Raw genomic sequence first — 20,626 nt, forward strand, 5'->3', positions numbered from 1 at the left:
CTTAAAGGCTTCCTAGGGACCCATGGCAATTTTAAATCATGTAGCAAGACAATCCTTCACAAAACTTGTGAAGAAGGATTTGCTGACATGCTTGATGAAGAGGAGCATATCAAAGGCCATCAAGAAGTGTTAACAAATTAGGAATTGGAAGAACTTGTTGAGTCATCTACAGAGAGAGAGGAGATAAACTGAAGCAGAATCGCCAACAGAGACATTAATTAAACTTGCCAAAGTATTTTGAATTGCACAGACATTAAAGAACAGAATTATAGAATATGATCCTCAGATGGGACACAGCATTAAAGTCACCAATATGATCACCAAAGGATTATAATCTCTGCAGCAACACTTCGATGAGCTGAAAAGTGTCAACAACTTCTGGTTACAGTGTTCTTCCAAAATTTTTCAGCAAAAAGACCCCCAAAAGAGAAATCCTTCACCTATTGAGGATCCCCAACCATCAACATTACCTTGGCTTAGTGATCCAGGATCACCCAAAGCTATTTTGATGATAATGTAGCCTAACTACATCACTTACACCTACATCAGTCACCGCATTTCATCTCTTCGTTTAGGCATTATATGACATCCCACAACCTCACAAGGGTGAGTACAAGATATTTTGAGAGAGAAACCACATTTGCATAACTTATTACAATATATTATTGCAATTGTTCCGTTTTGTTAGCTATTGTTAATCTCTTAATGTGCCTAATTACAAATTAAACTTGATCATAATTATGTATGCATAGGAAAAAACAGGCTGGACATGGTGCCTCACGCCTGTAATCCCAGCACTTTGGGAAGCTGAGGCGGGTACATCACTTGAGCTTAGGAGTTCGAGACCAGCCTGGGCAACATGGCGAAAGTAATTAGTCATTCAGAAATATGTATATACCAACATACTAATATCTGTTTCAGCTATAAATACTTCTAACATTTCACATGTATCTTTATGTAATCACCACAATCAAACTACAGAACTTTTCCACCAAAAGGCTCCCTTTATAGCCACATTCTCCTTCCCTTCAGTCCCAAGACCTGAACCAAGAATCTTGTTTCCCATCTCTATTGCTTTATTATTTAAGAATGTTACAAAAACAGAATCATACAGTGTGTAAAACTAGGATTGTCCCCCCAAACCACCCAAGCATAATTCCCTTGAGGTCCATCCAATTTGTTACATGTATCAGTAGTTTGTTCCTTCATATTACTCTTTAGTATTCTATGGTGTGGACATACTAAACCATTCATTCTCTTTTTGAAGGACATCCAGGTTGTTTCTGGGTTTTGGCTATTGTAAATGAAGGTACTATGTAACATTTGTGAATGTTAAGTTTTAACTTCTCAGGAATAACTGTCAAGTAGTACAAATGCCAGGTTATATGTTAAATGCATGTTTAGTTTTATAAGAAACTGCCAAGAATATTTTCCACAGTGGCTCTACTATTTCATATCTCACCAGCAACGTATGAGTGGTCCACTTATCCAATTTCTCTTGCATCCTAGCAAAACAACTCTAAAATTTATCATTTGGAACTGTCTTTTCTTTCTGCAATGGTATTACTTGTCCTTTTAGAATTGAACTCAAGGGAAGAAAGGTTAGATTTACTCCAGCCTCCCATTTGATACTAGCCGTAGTTAACAATCTCCTTTACAACATGTGATCATTATTGCCACTTAACACTTCCAGGATTGGGGAGTAGTATCTTTCTTTCTGAGGGAGTTTATATCAGTTTGGATAACAGATTCTCATTGTTCATTTTACTGCTTTCCTATTTCTTCCTCATATTCTATAAAAGGCACAATAATAAATCTAAGCTTGTTAAAACAGAAACAAAAACAAGTACTAAAACAGGAGGGTTTTTGTAAAACTGTCAATTAGGATTTTAATTCATGGTCAGTGAAGACCTCCAGGATTTTCCCTGCACTGCATTTTCTTGCCTTTTTCTTTCAGATGCAGGGATCCAGAGTCCATCTCCATGTGCCCTCTCTTATGTAACATCATCCTAGCTCCAGATTCTTTAATCGGTGTCCTTTCCCCAGACATACATTAGGTGTATGGCTCCAGGTTATGACAGCAGCCTTCCAGAAGCCTTAGACACCTGAAAGTGATAGCAGTGCAGAAGCAGAAAGGTGCCTAAGGATTTCTACCAGCTTGTGGTAGAAGAGTGGCTTGTCTGGATGGTTTGAGGGAAATGACCAAATAATAACCTAGCTACACCAAGCATTGTACTTTCCTATATGCTATTTTAACAAGTTTTAAGATGTTACTTAAAATATTTCTGAAAATGAAATAGCCTCAAAGGAGTTTTGATTTTACAAGATCACTAAGCAGATGACCCAAGGATAACTGACAGGATTCTATATTGTGTTGGTTAAAAATTAAGAATCCTGAGCCATATTCCAGACCTAAATAATCAATTTCTGGGGTGAGGTAGAGGAGCAGGGTAAGTTCCCTGGGTGCTTATTTAGCAGGGTAAGTTCCCTGGGTCCAAACTTTAAAAACTGATTATCTTTCCTTTCATATAGTTGGAGCAAAAATTGTACCTTTTAGGAACAATGCATGTTTAGGCAGGTGAATAAGTACATATAGAAACAGAACTCCAATGCAAAGTAGAGTGATGTACAATAAGAGGTGTAGAGAGCTATGAGGTTTCAAAACAGGAGGAGAGAGCACATTATTAACTAAGATTGAGATGAAGGAAGGCTTTCAGGAGTAGACAGCATTTACAAATGACTGGTCATTTTCTTTGATAATTTTTATTATATACAGATTAGTACTCACAATACATTGCTTATTTAAGATGGCTGTTTACAAGTATAAAGCAGTTTGAGCAACACTGATTGTGCATTATTATACTTCAGATGAAAAATCCTTACATGCTGAATCAATTTCTTTTAAAATTTCAGATACAGAATTTTCATTTGAGGAGACATACAATTTTAAGTGCTCACTTTTTGTCAATTTTAAGACACCATTATGTTTAAGAAGGATTAATTTTACCATAAAATTACAAACACCCTCCATGTCTTGACATTCACATGAAAGAACAGCACATTAATCATCCAAATGCATATCAGAGCAAACTCTAGGCCTTAGTGTGAGGTGAACATGGTAACTGCTTACACTATGGAAATCGGTTGGGCCTTAGTTAAATATTGTAGTATTTTAAAAATTTGTATATTGAAAAAGACAAAATGAGCGGTTAAGTGATAAACAGCTTACTCAATTTAGCATAACTTTAATTTAGAAATGGAATAGTGAAATTAAAAAAAGCATATGAAGCAGATAAACAGTATGTCTTTAGAAATATTAAAGATTTTTACTCTGTTTACAAATTTTGCTTTTTTGGTTATGCCTCTTAAATATCTCAGTCTTTTTACTTTGTCTGTAAAAGTAATTGTCCTAAATATTCCTAAATTCTTTTCCAAATAAAGCCATTATCATTTTTATATAGTAAGAAGTTACTGAATCATAGGTTTGAGATCAGTGGCACAAATCATATATGTAGAAGATTATGTAACAAATTCATTGTTAGGTAAGGAGTCAGAGAGTACAGTACAGTAACAGCCATACAGGAGAGGTAGAATTCTTAATCACAGTTTTATAGAAAAGATGCAGTAGTTTATATATGTACCCTGCTTTATTAGTTATGGTACTGTAAATTTGCTTCTCATTACAAATTTAACAGAAAGGGCAAAAGGCAGGGCTATTCATAGGCAAGGATCTTATTGACCTTTGTTCTGCAGGTGTTGCAGAGGATACCCCTAGACACTTGAAGCATTTTCTTGGCCAATTAAGGTAATTGATCATATATGGCATTTACCTCATTTTTAAAAAGCTTGCATGTAGGGAAATCTAAGCTGCTCTTCTCCCAGGGGCCTAAGGAGGGAAATGTATCTCCTTTTATACTACTCTGAGTGCAAATGAAATCACTGTCTCTGGTTATCATTATTGCTTATCAACAATTCCAGCATTACTAACCTGTTGAGGGGTTCTATACCCCAAATTTTGTTTGATTGTTTCTAACTCACAATGTAGTCATAAACAATGTTATAAGTGGGCATAACTTACAAATTATAGTTCATTCATGATGAAGTTAAATTACTAGTACTTGAGTAAGATCCCCATAGACTTCAAAAAACTAGATGGCAGAGACTTTATTGTATATATGGATTATTCACATTTAGGTGTTTAAAACTTGGGAGTCTATGTTTCCAATCCTTACTTCAACGTCAATAAATAAAGTGTTCAGAAAGGCCATTTTATAAAAGTTACAATAAAAATTTTTAATAAATATGTACACCCAGTGCTAAATCTTACAGTAGGGCTTACATTTTATAAAATGTACCTGCTTACAAACAATAATTCAAACCAGAATTCTTGTTGAAAATAAAAACCTACAGCCAAATAATTTCTTCCAGTTAACTGGAAATTAATCTCCTTTGATTTATGAGTAGGATGTCATGATGAGCCAATCAGATTCTAGATATTTATTTATAGTTCTACTTAAGTGAATTTTATTTTGGATTCGGTATCCTCAAGTTTTTCTAAATTCTTTCTTGTCTCTGATAATTCTTAGAACTCAGAAAAGGAGCTATTTATTTATGGTAGGCCCAGATCATTTTAGCAATATTTCCTTCACAACTGCTGGTAATAATGAATTACCCAAGTCAGCAATGTTAAAATTAACATAACATGATTATTAATTGTTGACAGATATTAACTGTTGACAGATATTAAAAATAAACTTACTTTACCTCACATTTAATTTTTAAATCCTGCACTTTAGTTAAGGGTTAGAGAGAATGTGTCCCTATGGAGGAGGAAGCTTTTAAACTATATTCTTCATTTCAAAGAGAAAACATGTCCTAATTTTAATAAATATAACTTTGTGTTTTTAAGAATCGTGAAAATGTCAGCTTTTGGGAATGTAAGCTAAGTACAAAGACTAATACTTTCTGCTAATATGTTACACTGAAATATATTTGGTTATAGAAATCTCAAAAGCCTAATTGTATTTCAAAGCTATCATTCTATTTACATTGTAGGAGAGATGCATATGTAAATAGAGAAAAGTTGGGCTTTTGTAGTCTAAAGATTTATTCAATCCATAATTAGGTAATTCTCAGGTGATTTATAACTTAAAACTGAAAACTTCCACAGTTAATTTGTAACTGCCACATTTACAAAAAAAGTTCTGGGTAAGAGAACCTGTTAAAAACAGACAGGTGTTGCAATTAGGCCCAATACTCATTTATTTAAGTCACCTAAGACATTTGCAAAATTTTTCAAAGTTAGGAAAATGCAGTTATTAATATGGCTTCAGTTAAACCTATATTCTGCAAAATATTCCTGTTACACACTTAAGTACAACTGGATCAGCAGGATTACTTGCACAGAAAGTGAAGGCTTAATTTTCACATTAAAATTATACCTGTTTCACACTTATATCTCAAAATATTTTGGAGAAGACCATTAATGGTCTTGACTGTAACAGTTTATTGCATTCTTATGCCTCATTTTTCAATGTTAAGTACTCTAGTTTGGAGTTTTAAGTTCTACTTTTCCTCTTATCTTCAAATAGACTCTTCAGCATATAAACTTGAATGGCTGACACCACCACCATGACCACTAAATTAACCATAGACCAGAAATTGACTCTATCAAAGTTGCTTTCTTGTATGTTTCGATCACGAGCTTCAAATGCTCTAAGCAGGGTTTGTATGTGCCCACTTTTGCTTAGTCTGGACTTGATGCTGTTGATGGATTCCTGGAGATAAATAAAATAATTTTTTTATTAAAGAATGCTCAGAAATTTTAATTAAAAAATGAGGCTGGGTGCAGTGACTCATGCCTTGTAATCCTGGAACTTTGGGAGACTAGGGCAGGAGGACCTCTTTAGCCCAGGAGTTCAAGACTAGGCTGGACAACACGGAGAGACTCTGCCTCTACAAAAAGACAGGCATGGTAGCACCACCTGTGGTCCCAGCTACTTGGGAGGCTGAGGTGGGGGATCACTTGAGTCCAGGAGATTGAGATTGCAATGAGCCATAATGGTGCCACTGCACTCCAGCCTGGGCAACAGAGTGAGTGAGACCCTGTCTCAAAAATATTTTTTTTCAAAATATGCTTTATGTTTTTTATCCAAACACAATTTTAAGATAGATGGCTGCACAATTGAGGGGCAGGTACTATTTATATTATATTAGAGATTCTCTGTAAGGTTATGTAATAATTCTCCTGACATATTTATACTGTTTATAAGTAGTTACTTAACAAGGGAACAAAGCTACTGTGAATTGAAAATAGGTAACATGAAACTGTTCTGAGTGGCATAGCATCAGGAGTTTTACATACATTATCTGTTTCTTAGCCCTCACACAACCAAAGGAAATGACTTAAGGTTTTGTTTTTTTTTTGTCGGGGGGATGGAGTTCACCCAAGCACAATCTCAGCTCACTGCAACCTGAGACTGCACCTGGCCAAATGATTAAGTTTTTAGAGATGGGGCTTGCTATATAATAGCCCAGGCTGGAGTGTAGTATCTATTTATACCTGTGACCATGGTTCACTGCAGCCTCAAACTGGGCTCAAATGATCCTCCCCCTAACCTTCTGAGTAGCTGGGATTACAGGTACCTGCTACCATGCCTGGCAAATGATTTCCTTTTTGAAAACCCAACAGATACAACTTTAGGTATTTACCTATTACATGATGCATGTGTTTATATTTCCTTCTTTGTATGTTAATCTGACCAATTTAGTATTCAGTAAAACACCCAATGTTTTAATACCACAAAATAGTTGTGAAATTAGAAAACATTTTATTTTTCATGTGCCTTCTGTATAATCAGAAGCATAATCTATTTATAATTTAAAAAATTCTAACTGCACATTTATAAAACAAACTTACCAAGATGCAGTCTTAGTTGCACATCTGAAAAAAGCTATTTTTATAATAGGGTCCTAGAAGATAAGTTATTTGAAAACTATAAAAGGGCTATATGAATATAAAGTAAAATTAAGCTGATACTTGAAATGGAGGTCAAAGTATTTATGGCAAAAATAAATATTAGAAACAGATTTTCCTGGATAATGCAGATAAAATGCTTAGTTCAGTAACCATTACCATACTAAGGGCTCTGGATGTTAATACTTTTTATTTTATTAGAAGACCATACTGACCAGGATGTCTTCCAGTTTCATATCCAACATATCTGTGCCAGTAATATATTTCTTCCAATCTTCTTGTTCTTGTGCCTGTTCTCCCATATTATCCAGGATTAATTCAAAGAAAATCACCTTCTCAGAAATGGTGCTGAATGTATTGTCAAAGCAGAACATGTAATCACCAACTTCAGTCTCTACACTGTATTAAAAAAAGTACATGTTTTTAGTTACTTGTACTTCTGTTTGTGATGAAAAGCAACTAAAGGTAAAAGAAGGTAAAAGAAAGAACTAACAGGCTGAGTGTGGTTCCTCACGCCTGTAATCCCAGCATTTTGGTAGGGCAAGGCTGGTAGATCACTTTCGCTCAGGAGTTTGAGACCAGCCTGGATAACATGGCAAAATCCTGTCTCTACAAAAAAAAATACAAACATTAGGGCATTGTGGCTGGCATCTGTAGAACTAGCTACTCGGGATGCTGAGGCGGGAGGATTGCTTGAGCCCAGAAGGTTGAGGATGCAGTGAGGCATGATCATGCCACTGCACTCCAGCCTGGGAAACAGAGCAAGGTCCTGTCTCAAGAGGTGCGGTGGCTCATGCCTGTAATCCCAGCACTTTGGGAGGCCGAAGTGGGTGGATCACGAGGTCAGGAGTTCAAGACCAGCCTGGCCAAGATGGTGAAACCCCGTCTCTAATAAAAATACAAAAAAATTAGCCGGGTGTGGTGGCATGCGCCTGTAATCCCAGCTACTCCGGAGGCTGAGGCACAGAATTGCTTAAACCTGGAGGGGTAGAGGTTGCAGTGAGCTGAGATTGCGCCACTGCACTCCAGCCTGGGCAACAGAGGGAGACTCTGTCTCAAAAAAATAAACAAACAAAAAATTCAACAAAACAAAAACAAAGAAATAACATAGTTTATAATAATTGGACAGCTTACTCATGAATTTCCTTAGTATTGAAAGATAATTTATAATTTCTTGGGAATGAAGCAACCTGAAAATATATACGTTCGAGTACAACTTAGACATGCTTGGCATTTACTCAGTAAATTATGGTTAGTGACCTTATTTTTGGAAAAGGATAGAATTAAAAACCTGTATACATAACTCATAATAAACTTTAATATTTATACACTATTAAAAGTATTTTATCATGAGTTCAATTCATATGCAGATATGACTGCCAACCTACCCTTCAATTGAGATTAATCTAAACTGAGTTTTGTTTTCAAAAGCAGTGATGGATTATCCTACATGTTTTCTTCCAGGCCTCTTACTGATTTTGCTTATTGACTATCACTGGTTCCCTTGTAGATGTTTATGTTTAATCCTAAATGCTTTGAGAATTAAATAAAACTAGTTTATATTTTATTAATTCTATAAGGGTAATTCAGCCCATCATTAGTTATGCCTAGTGCTGAAAAAAAAAAAAATCAATAATATCTGAATGACCAGTACCCTACTTACAATTAGTTTCCCATATTAGCAAAAGTTAAAAGTAGGGCCAGGTACAGTGGCTCATACCTATAATCACACACTTTGGGAGTCTGAGGCAGGAGGATTACTGTAGGCCAGGGGTTCGAGATTAGCCTGGGCAAAAGTGAGACCTTGTCTTTACAAAAAATTTAAAAATTAGCCAGGTTCACACCTGTAGTCCTAGCTACTCAGGAGGCTTGGTTGAGCCCAATAGTTTAGGCTGCAGTAAGCTATGGTCACACCATTACACTCTGGCCTGGGCAACAGAGTGAGACCTTGTCTTTAAAAAAAGAAATTACATTTAAAAGAAAAAAAGACTACTTAAGAAAAACCAGTGACATACTGAGATTTTTGCTGCTCTTACAAAATTAATATAGCTAACAGATAAAAGCTTTGTTTAATGTTTGAAAAACAGATTTGTAGGCTGGGTGCAGTGGCTCACACCTGTAATCCTAGCACTTTGGGATGCTGAGGCAGGTGGACCACGTGGTCAGGAGATCAAGACCAACTGGGCTAACACAGTGAAACCCTGTCTCTACTAAAAATACAAAAAATTAGCCGGGCATGGTGGCGGGTATCTATAGTCCCAGCTACTTGGGAGGCAGAGGCAGGAGAATGGCGTGAACCCAGGAGGCAGAGCTTGCAGTGAGCCGAGATCGCGCCACTGCACTCCAGCCTGGGTGACAGAGCAAGGCTCCATCTAAAAAAAAAAAATAGATTTGTAAATCTGGTGTAATGATTAAGAGTGAGTTGGACTGCCTGAATATAGATCCTGGCTTTGCTGTTTACTAGCTGTGTAACCTTCAGCAACTTAATTGTTCTATGCCTCAGTTTCCCCATCGGTAAAATAGTATTTACCTCAGGATTGTGGTTAAGAATAAAAAAAATTAGTACATGAAAAGTGCTGAGAACACTGGCCTGGCACATCAAAAGAATGCAATAAATGTGAACTATTATAAACTCAATTTTTTCTCCCAATTATTTAATGAGAGGTAATTCAACACAAGGAAGCAGTAAGATACTTATTTTTCTAACAGTGAATTTTATTATCTCAAAAAGGGAGCAAATAATTGGGGAGAAATAAAGATTGATAAAAATTTTGAACATTTTAAAAATTCTGAAACTTGAACTATATTTTTAGTTTTTTGGTTTTTTTTTTTTGAGATGGAGTCTCTGTCACCAGGCTGCAGTACAGTGGTGTGATCTCGACTCACTGCAACCTCCGCTTCCGGGGTTCAAGCAATTCTACCTCAGCCTCCCAAGTAGCTGGGACTACAGGTGTGCGCCACCATGACCAGCTAATTTTTGTGTTTTTAGTAGAGACGGGGTTTCACCATATTGGCCAGGATGGTCTCAATCTCTTGACCTCGTGATCCACCCACCTGGGCCTCACTAAGTGCTGGGATTATAGGCATGAGCCACTGTGCTGGGCCCATTTTTAGTTCTTATATATCTATCAAAGAGAAAACAGTTAATTCCAAGCATATCAATATAAACTGACTTTTACAATTACTATTTCTATCGTATTTAGTAATAGCTTATGCAAATATTTTTCTGAGCTCTGCATAGGTAAAATGCCATTTAAAAATGTATTTTAAATGAGTATCTTAAAAAATTACTGAGACTTTTTTCCTCTCATCCATTCATACATGTATTCAGTGTTTACTGAGTATCAATTATGTATCAGGCACTTTGGTTAACAAAGACCAATCATTTTAATAGCTAGTTCTTAAAATAGTGTTATGTGCCAGGGATGTTCTAAGCATATGGTAGAAAGCAAGAGTTTTGGTCCATCTTGTCTCCACCCTGCATGTGTATCCCTGCAGACTTATTTGACTTCTCTGGGCCTCCTTGTCTATAAAATGGGAATCTTGAGTCAAAGACTCTATCTCACAGTGGGTTGGAAAGATTAATTTAGAAGCATATAACATGCCAACCCTTGTTTAGAGCAAATACTAGATACTCCATATTTGTTCTTCCTACAGATTCACAGTTTAACACATTAACAATATTGACTTAAGAAAATGTTATAGTAAGATAATAGAATGGAACTGGGAAAAATACCAGTGAGATATGAAAAGAGGGAAGTGAGGTGTCAGAAGAATATATGGTCTTTTGCTTAATTCTGAACTCAAAGAGTTAAAACAAGTATTTTCTTTTGCTTTCAGGCTTTTTTTTTCTTTTTTGAGACATAGTCTCACTTTGTTGCCCAGGCTGGAGTGCAGTGGCACGATCTGGGCTCACTACAAGCTCCGCCTCCTGGGTTCACGCCATTCTCCTGCCTCAGTCTCCCAAATAGCTGGGACTACAGGTGCCCGCCACCATGTCTGGCTAAGTTTTTTGTATTTTTAGTAGAGATGGGGTTTCATCATAGCCAGGATGGTCTCGATCTCCTGACCTTGTGATCCGTCTGCCTCGGCCTCCCAAAGTGCTGGGATTACAGGTGTGAGCCACAGCGCCTGGCCTCAGGCCTTCTGATTATCTAAAATGAATGAGGTCTGAGTCAAAAAAAAAATTTACATACACACAAAAATATACTGTACTGTTGTTTTAAGAAAGAAACTATGAACAGAAATGGTATATAGCCAGCAGCTCAAGAAACTTTAAGACATACACCTGGAACAGTAGCTTTAAGTTAAAACAGAAAGCTTGTGCTGGCCAGAAGGCAGGTTTAAAATGCCACAATAGATTGAATGCAATACCAGGGGAATACTAATTTACTAACCAAAGCACAGAAAAAATTTAGCCTGGATCAAAAGAAAACGCTTAAACAAAAATAGAAAGGTTAATGGAAAATGTTTTGGAATCATTTGGAATCATATGGAATTATCTAATATTGATATGCAGTATCAAATATGCTAACTTTCCATGCCCTGCAGATAGCCCACTGGTATTATTCAGCAATGAAACTGAACTAAAAGAGATTACTTACGTGTGAACTCCATCTGATTTTCTTTGTTCAAAAACTAAGGTTTTGCCTTCTGGAGAGGCAAGATGGAAATCAATATCTAATCCTGCTCCATCTAAAACCTGTAGAAAAACATACATGAGAAAAACATATATTACAAATTCTGGAAATAAAAAACTATATACAGTACATCATATTATGTAAAGATTTTCTAACCTAGAGAGGTAAGAAAGTCATCAGTGATGTCTGGGCTAGAAAAGAACCGAAGGATCATCTAGTTCAATTCCATTCATTTTTGGAACTTGTCCTTTCCTTACCCGTTTCTCTCACCATCACCTAAATTTAGGCCTTACGGATATTACTGAAATAAATCTTCCTGAAATAGTGGTTTCATTCAGAATCCCTGTAGAATGGACAGAAACACAAAAGGAAGTTCAAATGCCCTGGGCCTTTTAGTTAAAACTTAGGCAATTGGCAGGGCACAGTGGCTAACACCTGTAATCTCAGCACTTTGGGAGGCTGAGGTGGGCGGATCATGAGGTCAGGAGTTCGAGACCAGCCTGACCAACATGGTGAAACCCTGTCTCTACTAAAAATATAAAAATTCCAGCTACTCAGGAGGCTGAGGTGGGAGAATCGCTTGAACCCAGGAGGTGGAGGTTGCAGTGAGCCAAGATCGTGCCACTGCACTGCAGTCTGGGCGACAGTGAGACTCGGTCCCCCCCTGCTCCAAAAAAAAAAGACTTAGGCAATTTAGGACATTGTATATAACTTTGTTTCCTCTTCAATAAAAGAATAATTAACTATTTCTTAGCCTGGAATTCAAGACCACCACGGTGTGGACTCAGTATGAATTGTGTATTCGAAGCAGGTTGGTTCATGTACTAGTCAGTGAATACAATCTGTCCATTTATAATTCCAAAATGTCCTTCTATGAAGATGATGATGATAATCATGGCAACTAACAATTATAGTTGATGCCATAAATTGTCTTAAATGCTTTATGTGGATTAATTTATTCCTTATAACAACTCTAAAAGGTAGGTTCTATTCTCATTTTGTTCCTGAGGCACAGAGAAGTCATTTTTCCAAAGTGACACAGCATTAATTCATCTAGGCCACATTAAAAAAAATAAGTAAAAAATAAAGTGATACAGCAAATAAGTGACATGGTCAAAATTCGAACTCAGCAATCTGCCTCTAGAATAATTTTTAATAAGTATGCTGTGTTGCCTCTATTTCTGTTCCATTCTCCTGAATACTCATCCAATTGTACTCATTCTTTAAGAGCCAATTTAACACATTTATGCCTTGTGTTCCATTATTGGAACACTAAGCATGTGGCAGTTATATACTACTGCTCAAGGTCGTTGCCAAGGTCTCATTTTGCAATTCAAAAAATTGCAACCTCCTGTATAAATAGGTCAAGTCCTTTGAAGTGTTCTCTGTATCCTCCTGTCCAGTTCTCTCACACTGTCTCTTGTATTACTACAGATTGCACACCTATCCTCTTTGGCACTTACGAGACATTCTCTGGGATCTAAGCATCTTTTTGTAGGATTCACTTGGCATAAACTTGTAGGTACTTTTATGGACACATATGTGGCACATCCAACATAGATGATAAAATGGATGAAAATTCTGTTCACCATTTTTATAACTCCAAGGGTACCAGTCCTAACAATGTTATTATCCATATTTTGCTTTTGTGTCACAGATGCAAATATTTAATAAATACATCTTTTTATCATCCTACACAAATTAAAGTGTCTCAGTGTTTTCCCTGTAGATCTGTCTGCAAACTTGTCTTCCCGTCTTCCTCCTTCCCTACGTTTTCTCTTTATTTATAGTGTTTGTTAAAATTTTAAAAAGAATCTATTTGGAACACTGTACAGTACAGCCTCTTAAGAAAAAAAAAGAAAAACAAAAAAATACCTAACTCAATGGCTACTCTTTCTTAACATTTCATTTTATTTTTCTTGGTGGCTTTAATGTGACGATATAAAAGATTACCTACTCCTGTGCTCTTACTGTTCAACAGAACTGGTTTCAAATGGCTGGCTAAATATACATAATTTTCTTCTTTAAATCCCAGTGAAATGAAGAAGACATGTAACAATTAAAATCTATAGGCTGGGTGTGGTGGCTCATGTCTAATCCCAGCACTGGAAGGCCGAGGTGGGTGGATCATTTGAGGTCAGGAGTTTGAGATCAGCCCGGCCAACATGGCAAAACCCCATCTCTACTAAAAATAAAAAAATGAGCCAGGCATGGTGGCACATGCCTGTAACCCCAGCAACTTGGGAAGCTGAGGCAAGAGAACTGCTTGAACCCAGGAGGCGGAGGTTGCAGTGAGCAGAGATCATGCCACTGAACTTTAGCCTGGGCAAAAGAATAAGTGAGATTCCACGTCAAACAAAAAAAAAAACCCACAAAGAAGAAAAATTCCTGTTTCAAAAGATGAAAATCCATAAAAATCTTTAGACAGATCTAATAGATGTGAAGCAGGATAAATGAAAAAAGACTATAAGATACTGAGTTTTCCAAAGGATTTAAAAAGTACAACCTTCTATCAGAAGTAGCAGAAGTAGTAGAGAACTGCATCTAATTCGGATTAGCATCAGAATTCTTATATATAACATTAGATGGAAAAAAATAATGGAGCCATGTAGTCAATGTTCCCAAGTAAAAAGATATTTACTGAAGTCAAAGCAAAAATAAAGCTATTTGCCAGGTGTGGTAGCATGCACTGGTAATCTCAGCTACTTACTTGGGAGACTGAGGTGGGAGGATCACTTGAGGCTAGGAGTTAAAAGTCTGTAGTGTGTACTATGAAAGTGCCTGTGAATAGTCACTGCACTCCAGCCTGAGCAATACAGTGAAACCCCATCTCTAAAAATTTTAAAATAAATAAATAAAGCTATTTTCAGATATCCAAGGACTCAAAACATTCTCAAAGAATTACTCAAGGATACCCTCCAAAAACAAACAAACAAACAAAATCTATTAAATCAGAAAACAAGCAATGTAACAAAGCTAAGAAAATATTTTAGTAAAACAGTTAAAAAGCAGTTATTGGTAGTAGCTGTCAGGCTTAATGAAATTGTTAAAAATGATTTTTAAGACTATGGAAGCTTAATTAAAAAATCATAAAATATACTTTTTTTTTTTTTGAGACAGAGTCTCGATGCCCAGGCTGGAGTACAGTGGTGCTATCTCAGCTCGTTGTAACCTCTGGCTCTCGTGTTCAAATGATTCTCCTGCCTCAGCTTCCTGAGTAGCTGGGATTACAGGCATGCGCCACCATACCCGGCTATTTTTGTATTTTGTAGAGACGGGGTTTCACCATGTTGGCCAGGCTGGTCTCAGAACTCCTGACGTCAAGTGATCCACCCACCTCAGCCTCCCAAAGTGCTGGGATTACAGGTGTGAGCCACTGTGCCTGGCCATAAAATATACTTTTAAAATACAAAATAAATATTAAAAATGCCACAATCTGGGCCAGGCACGGTGGCTTACTCCTGTAGTCCTAGCACTTTGGGAGGCTGAGGTGGGCGGATCACTTGAGGTCAGTGGTTCAAGACCAGCCTGGGCAACATGGTGAAACCCTGTCTCTACTAAAAAAAAATAAAAAAATTAGCTGGACATGGTGATCTGTGCCTGTAATCTCAGGTACCTGGGAGGCTGAGGCAGGAGAATTGCTTGAGCCCAGAAGGTGGAGGTTGCAGTGAGCCAAGATCACGCCACTGCACTCTAGCCTGTGCTGCAGAGCGAGACTCCATCTCAAAAAAAAAAAAAAGCCATAATCTGAAACAAAAATTCCAGTTTATTTCAATGGAACATGATGGGGATAATAGTAAAACTGTTAAAAGTTCGGTTAAAAGAAAGCATACACATTAATTTTGATGCTGACAAATGGATGCTTAAACATTAAATAGAAGGACATCCAATTTGGCAATATACAGATAACCAAAAAGCCATCCCAGTATAAAACCCCCTGGAAATACTGGATTATATTTTGAAAACAATCTTTGCAACTACATGGTGAGAGCAAAGAAAAAAAAAAGACATGAAAACTAGAGTGGTAAGTGGTAGTCTGTGAAGGGGGTTAACTTGTCAGTTACCTGGAAGCTTGAGATTTAATATCCCCATGAGGACAGGTCATGAAGCTTTGGGGCTGAATTATGTAAGGAGCAGGAACTAAGAACTATGCATAAAGCTAGGATCTTTGAGGGGTCATACCATCAGTAAAAGGGTTAAAATTTTTAAAAAGTCCACCAGTACACAGAGATCACAAGAAAGCTTGTCTGTCTTGGCCTCAAGTCATATGTGAAAAAATAATATAAGCTCACCAGATAATTCATCTATAAGCTTACACATCAAGCAATTTTGTAGTTCAGTTTCACTACCCACGTGTTCACAGACTCAATCAGAGAACAATATAAAATGTAGTCCTCTATCGTGGAATGCCTGGGAGGAGGAAATGCAAAACCTTTCTGGAGGGTCATATCCTCAACCTAGGACACACACGATTCACACAGGATATAGCCCCATTAGGCATGGGTTTGATGGGTAGCTTCTGACATGGCTCTCAATGATCCCTGCCTTTCTGGTATTCATACACTTGTGTAATAAATACAACATGGCAAAAGTGATGGGATGTCCCTTTCATAATCAGGTTGCTAAAGATTATAACTTCCGTCTTGCTAGCTTGTTCTCTCTTGCTGGCACTTTCTCTTGCCCTCTTACTCGCTCTGATGAAGCAAAACCTCCATGTTGTAAGACGCTTTACAGAGAGGCTCATGTAGCAAGAAACAAGGAAGGCCTCTGGCCAACAGCTTGTAGGGAACTGAAGCCTAAGTCCAACAACTAGTAAGGAATTGAATCCTGTCAACAACCATGAGTGAGTTTGGATCCTTCCCAACTGAGCCTAAGATGACCGCAGTCCTGTGAGAGATCCAGAGTAGAAGACCCAGTTAAGCAGTGACCAGATTTTCCTGACCGGCAGAAACTAAAGCTAGTAAATGTTTTAAGCCAGTAAATTTTGTGGTTGATTAGTTTTTTATCAATAGATAACTAATGGTTCTACATAAGAAAGGAGAGCATCAGGAAAGGAATAAATGAAGAAAAAATAAAATCTTTCATCTTTCTTAATCTAATAAATAGATTATTGTTCAAAGTAATAATAGCAACAATGTATTCAGTGATTACAACATGTGGATAAGTGAAATGAATGACAACTATAAAGGATGGCAGAGAGGAACTGGGAAAACTCAGTTATAATGTACCTGTACTATCCATGAAAGTGGACTTACATTAGTTGTAAATGTATATTGTAAATCTAGGGCAAATTTTTTTAAAATTTTAATTTGTGTGGGTAAATAGTAGGTGTACATATTTATGGGGTACATGAGATGTTTTGATATAGGCAAGCAATGCATATTAACCATATCATGTAAAATTGGGTATCCATCCCCTCAAGCATTTATCCTTTGTGTTACAAATAATCCAATTATACTCTTAGTTATTTTAAAATGTACATTTATGCTACAACAAAAGTGCCTTATAAAGCAAAAATATTTTAAAAAGAACAAGTTATTATTGACTATAGTCACCTGTTGTGCTATCAAATAGTAGGTCTTACTCATTTTTGTTCTTTTTGTACCCAATAACCATCTCCACCTCCCCCTCCACCCCCCAGCCTCCCACTACTCTTCCCAGCCTTTGGTAACCATCCTTCTACTCTCTATCTCCGTAAGTTCAATTGCTTTCATTTTTAGCTCCCACAAATAAGTGAGAACATGTGATATTTGTCTTTCTGTGCCTGGCTTATTTCACTTAGCATAATGACCTCCAGTTCCATCCATGTTGCAGCAAATGACAAGATCTCATTCTTCTTTAAGGCTGAATAGTACTCCATTGTGTACAAGCACCCCATTTTCTTTATCCATTCATCTGTTGATGGACACTTTAGGTTGCTTCCACATTTTGGCTATTGTGAACAGTGCTTCAACAAACATGGAAGTGCAGGTATCTCTTTGATATACTGATTTTCTTTCTTTTGGGTATACGCCCAGCATTGGGATTGCTGGCCTATATGGTAGCTGTATTTTTAGTTTTTTGAGGAACCTCCAAACTGTGCTCCATAGTGGTTATACTAATCTACATTCCCACCAATAGTGTATAAGGGTTCCCTCTTCTCCACATTCTTGCATTTGTTATTACCTGTCTTTTGGATATAACCCCTTTTAACTGGGGTGAGATGATCTCATTATCGCTTTGATTTGTATTTCTCTGATGATCAATGATGTTGAGCACCTTTTCGTATGCCTGTTTGCTATTTGTATGTCTTCTTTTGAGAAATGTCTATTCAAATCTTTTGCCCATTTTAAAATTAGATTATTTTTTCCTGTATAGTTATTTAAGCTCCTTATATATTCTCGTTATTTATCCCGTGTCAGATGGGTAGTTTGGAAATATTTTCTCCCATTCTTGGGTTGGCTCTTCCCATTGTTAACTGTTTCCTTTGCTGAGCAGAAGCTTTTTAGCTTGATGTGATCTCATTGGTCCATTTTTGCTTCTATTGCCTGTGCTTGTGAGGTATTACTCAAGAAATCTTTGCCCAGACCAATGTCCTGGAGAGTTCTGATGTTTTCTGGTAGTAGTTTCATAGTTTGAGGTCTTAGATTTAAGTCTTTAATCCATTTTAATTTGATTTTTGTATATGGTGAGAGATAGAGGGCTAGTTTGATTCTCCTGCATATGGATATCCAGTTTTCCCAGGACCATTTATTGAAGAGACTGTCTTTTCCTCAGTGTATGTTCTTGGCACCTCTGTCAAAAATGAGTTCACTGTAAGTGTATAGGTTTGTTTCTAGGTTCTCTATTCTGTTACATTGGTCTGTGTGTCTGTTTTTATGCAAGCACCATGCCATTTTGGTTACTATATCTTTGTAGTATAATTTGAAGTTAGGTCATGTGATTCCTCCAGTTTTGTTTTGTTTTGCTTAGGATATTTTGGGGTTATTCTGGGTCTTTTGTGGTTCCATATACATTTTTAAATTGTTTTTTCTATTTCTGGGAAGAATGCCAAAGGTATTCTTGCATAGAATCTGCAGATTGCTTTGGGTAGTATGGACATTTTAACAATATTGATTTTTCCAATACATAAACATGGAATATCTTTCCATTTTTGGTGTCCTTTTCAATTTCTTTCATCAATGTTTTATAGTTTTCATTGTAGAGATCTTTCATTTTTTCAGTTAATTCTTAGGTATTTAATTTTACTTGTGGCTACTGTAAATGGGATTACTTTTTAAATGTCCTTTTCAGATTGCTGTTGGCATATAGAAATGCTATTGACTTTTGTATGTTGATTTTATATCTTGCAACTTCACTATATTTATCAGTTCTAATAGCTTTTTTAAGGAGTCTTTAGATTTTTCCAAATATAAGATGTATCATTTACAAAGAAGGATAATTTGACTTGTTTTCCAAATTGGATGCCCTTTATTTGTTTCTCTTATCTGATTGCTCTAGCTAGGACTTCCAGTACTATGTTCAATAACAGTGGTAAAAATGGGCATCTTTGTTGTGTTCCAGATCTCAGAGGAAAGGCTTTTCCCCATTCAGAAGATACTAGCTGTAGGTCTGTTGTCTAAGGGTTTTGTTATGTCGAGGTATGTTTCTTCTATACCCAGTTTTTTGAGGGTTTTTATTATGAAGAGATGTTGAATTTTATCAAATATTTTTTCAGCATCAATTGAAATAATATGGTTTTTGTCCTTCATTCTGTTGATATGATGTATCATATCATTCTACTGATTTGAGAATGCTGAACCATCCTTGCATCCCAGGGATAAATTTCATTTCAACCACAAACATTTTAAAAAAGAAATATAATTGATATGTTGAGAAGAGAGAAAGTAGAATTATATAAAATGTTCAGTAAAAACCAAGAAGGCAGAAAAGGGAGGGAAGATGTAAAAAAAAAGAACAAGTACAATGAATAGAAAGGAGTTATAAACATGGCAATATTAACCCAACAATATCAATAAGTATATTGTGAATGGTCTAAATATGCCAATTAAAAGAACTGCCAGAGTGGATGAAAATACAAGATTAACCATAGCCTGTCCATAAGAAACCAACTTGAAATATAAAGACACAGATAGATTTAAAGTAAATGGATGGAGAAAGATATACCATGTTAACACTAATCAAAAGAAATCTGGAGTAGCTATATTAATGTCAGAGAAAGACAACTTCAGAATAAGGAAAATCTTCAGGGATAAAGGGGGCATTACTGGCCGGGCATGGTGGCTCACGCCTGTAATCCCAGCACTTTGGGAGGCTGAGGCGGGCAGATCACGAGGTCAGGGGATCAAGACCATCCTGGCTGCCGGGCGCGGTGGCTCAAGCCTGTAATCCCAGCACTTTGGGAGGCCGAGACGGGCGGATCACGAGGTCAGGAGATCGAGACCATCCTGGCTAACACAGTGAAACCCCGTCTCTACTAAAAATACAAAAAATTAGCCGGGCGTGGTGGCGGCGCCTGTAGTCCCAGCTACTCGGGAGGCTGAGGCAGGAGAATGGCGGGAACCCGGGAGGCGGAGCTTGCAGTGAGCCGAGATCGCGCCACTGCACTCCAGCCTGGGTGACAGAGCGAGACTCCGCCTCAAAAAAAAAAAAAAAAAAAAAAAAAAGACCATCCTGGCTAACATGGTGAAACCCCGTCTCTGCTAAAAATACAAAAAAAATTACCTGGGCGTTGCAGCACGTGCCTGTAGTCCCAGCTACTTGGGAGGCTGAGGCAGGAGAATCACTTGAATCTGGGAGATGGAGGTTGCAGTGAGCCAAGATGGCACCACTGCACTCCAGCCTGTGCGACAGAGCAAGACTCCGTCTCAAAAAAAAAAAAGGGGGGGCATTACCTATAATGAATGGGTCAACTTTCCATGAAGACATAACAATCCTTATGTGTATACACATAACAACAAGGTATCAAAATATGTGAGGCTAAAACTGAAAGAGCCACAAGAAGAAATAGAAGATCACTACTATAGTTGGA

At 37.1% G+C, this 20,626-nt stretch overlaps 1 protein-coding gene across 5 annotated transcripts in view; it reads right to left on the minus strand.

Annotated features, from left to right (window-relative positions):
• TMED5 (transmembrane p24 trafficking protein 5) overlaps positions 1 to 20,626 on the minus strand; it is a 32,310-nt gene that overhangs the window by 60 nt on the left and 11,624 nt on the right. Inside the window, exons 2-5 of one of the 5 annotated variants that reach the window (XR_003122221.1) lie at positions 11,581 to 11,678; positions 10,031 to 10,101; positions 7,192 to 7,375; positions 636 to 5,777 (exon numbers count right to left, since the gene is read on the minus strand). Coding sequence is in view for 2 of the 5 variants with exons in the window: in XM_025405593.1 (XP_025261378.1) it covers positions 5,559 to 5,777; positions 7,192 to 7,375; positions 11,581 to 11,678 (501 nt within the window). In the remaining 3 variants the exon portion in view is untranslated. Of the gene's footprint in view, positions 1 to 635; positions 5,778 to 6,919; positions 6,973 to 7,149; positions 7,376 to 10,030; positions 10,102 to 11,580; positions 11,679 to 20,626 lie in introns of those variants that run through there. The other 4 variants (XM_025405635.1, XR_003122230.1, XM_025405593.1 and 1 more) reach the window with 4 other exon arrangements.

Source organism: Theropithecus gelada, chromosome 1, assembly GCF_003255815.1.
Source record: "Theropithecus gelada isolate Dixy chromosome 1, Tgel_1.0, whole genome shotgun sequence".
Taxonomy (NCBI): Eukaryota; Metazoa; Chordata; class Mammalia; order Primates; family Cercopithecidae; genus Theropithecus; species Theropithecus gelada.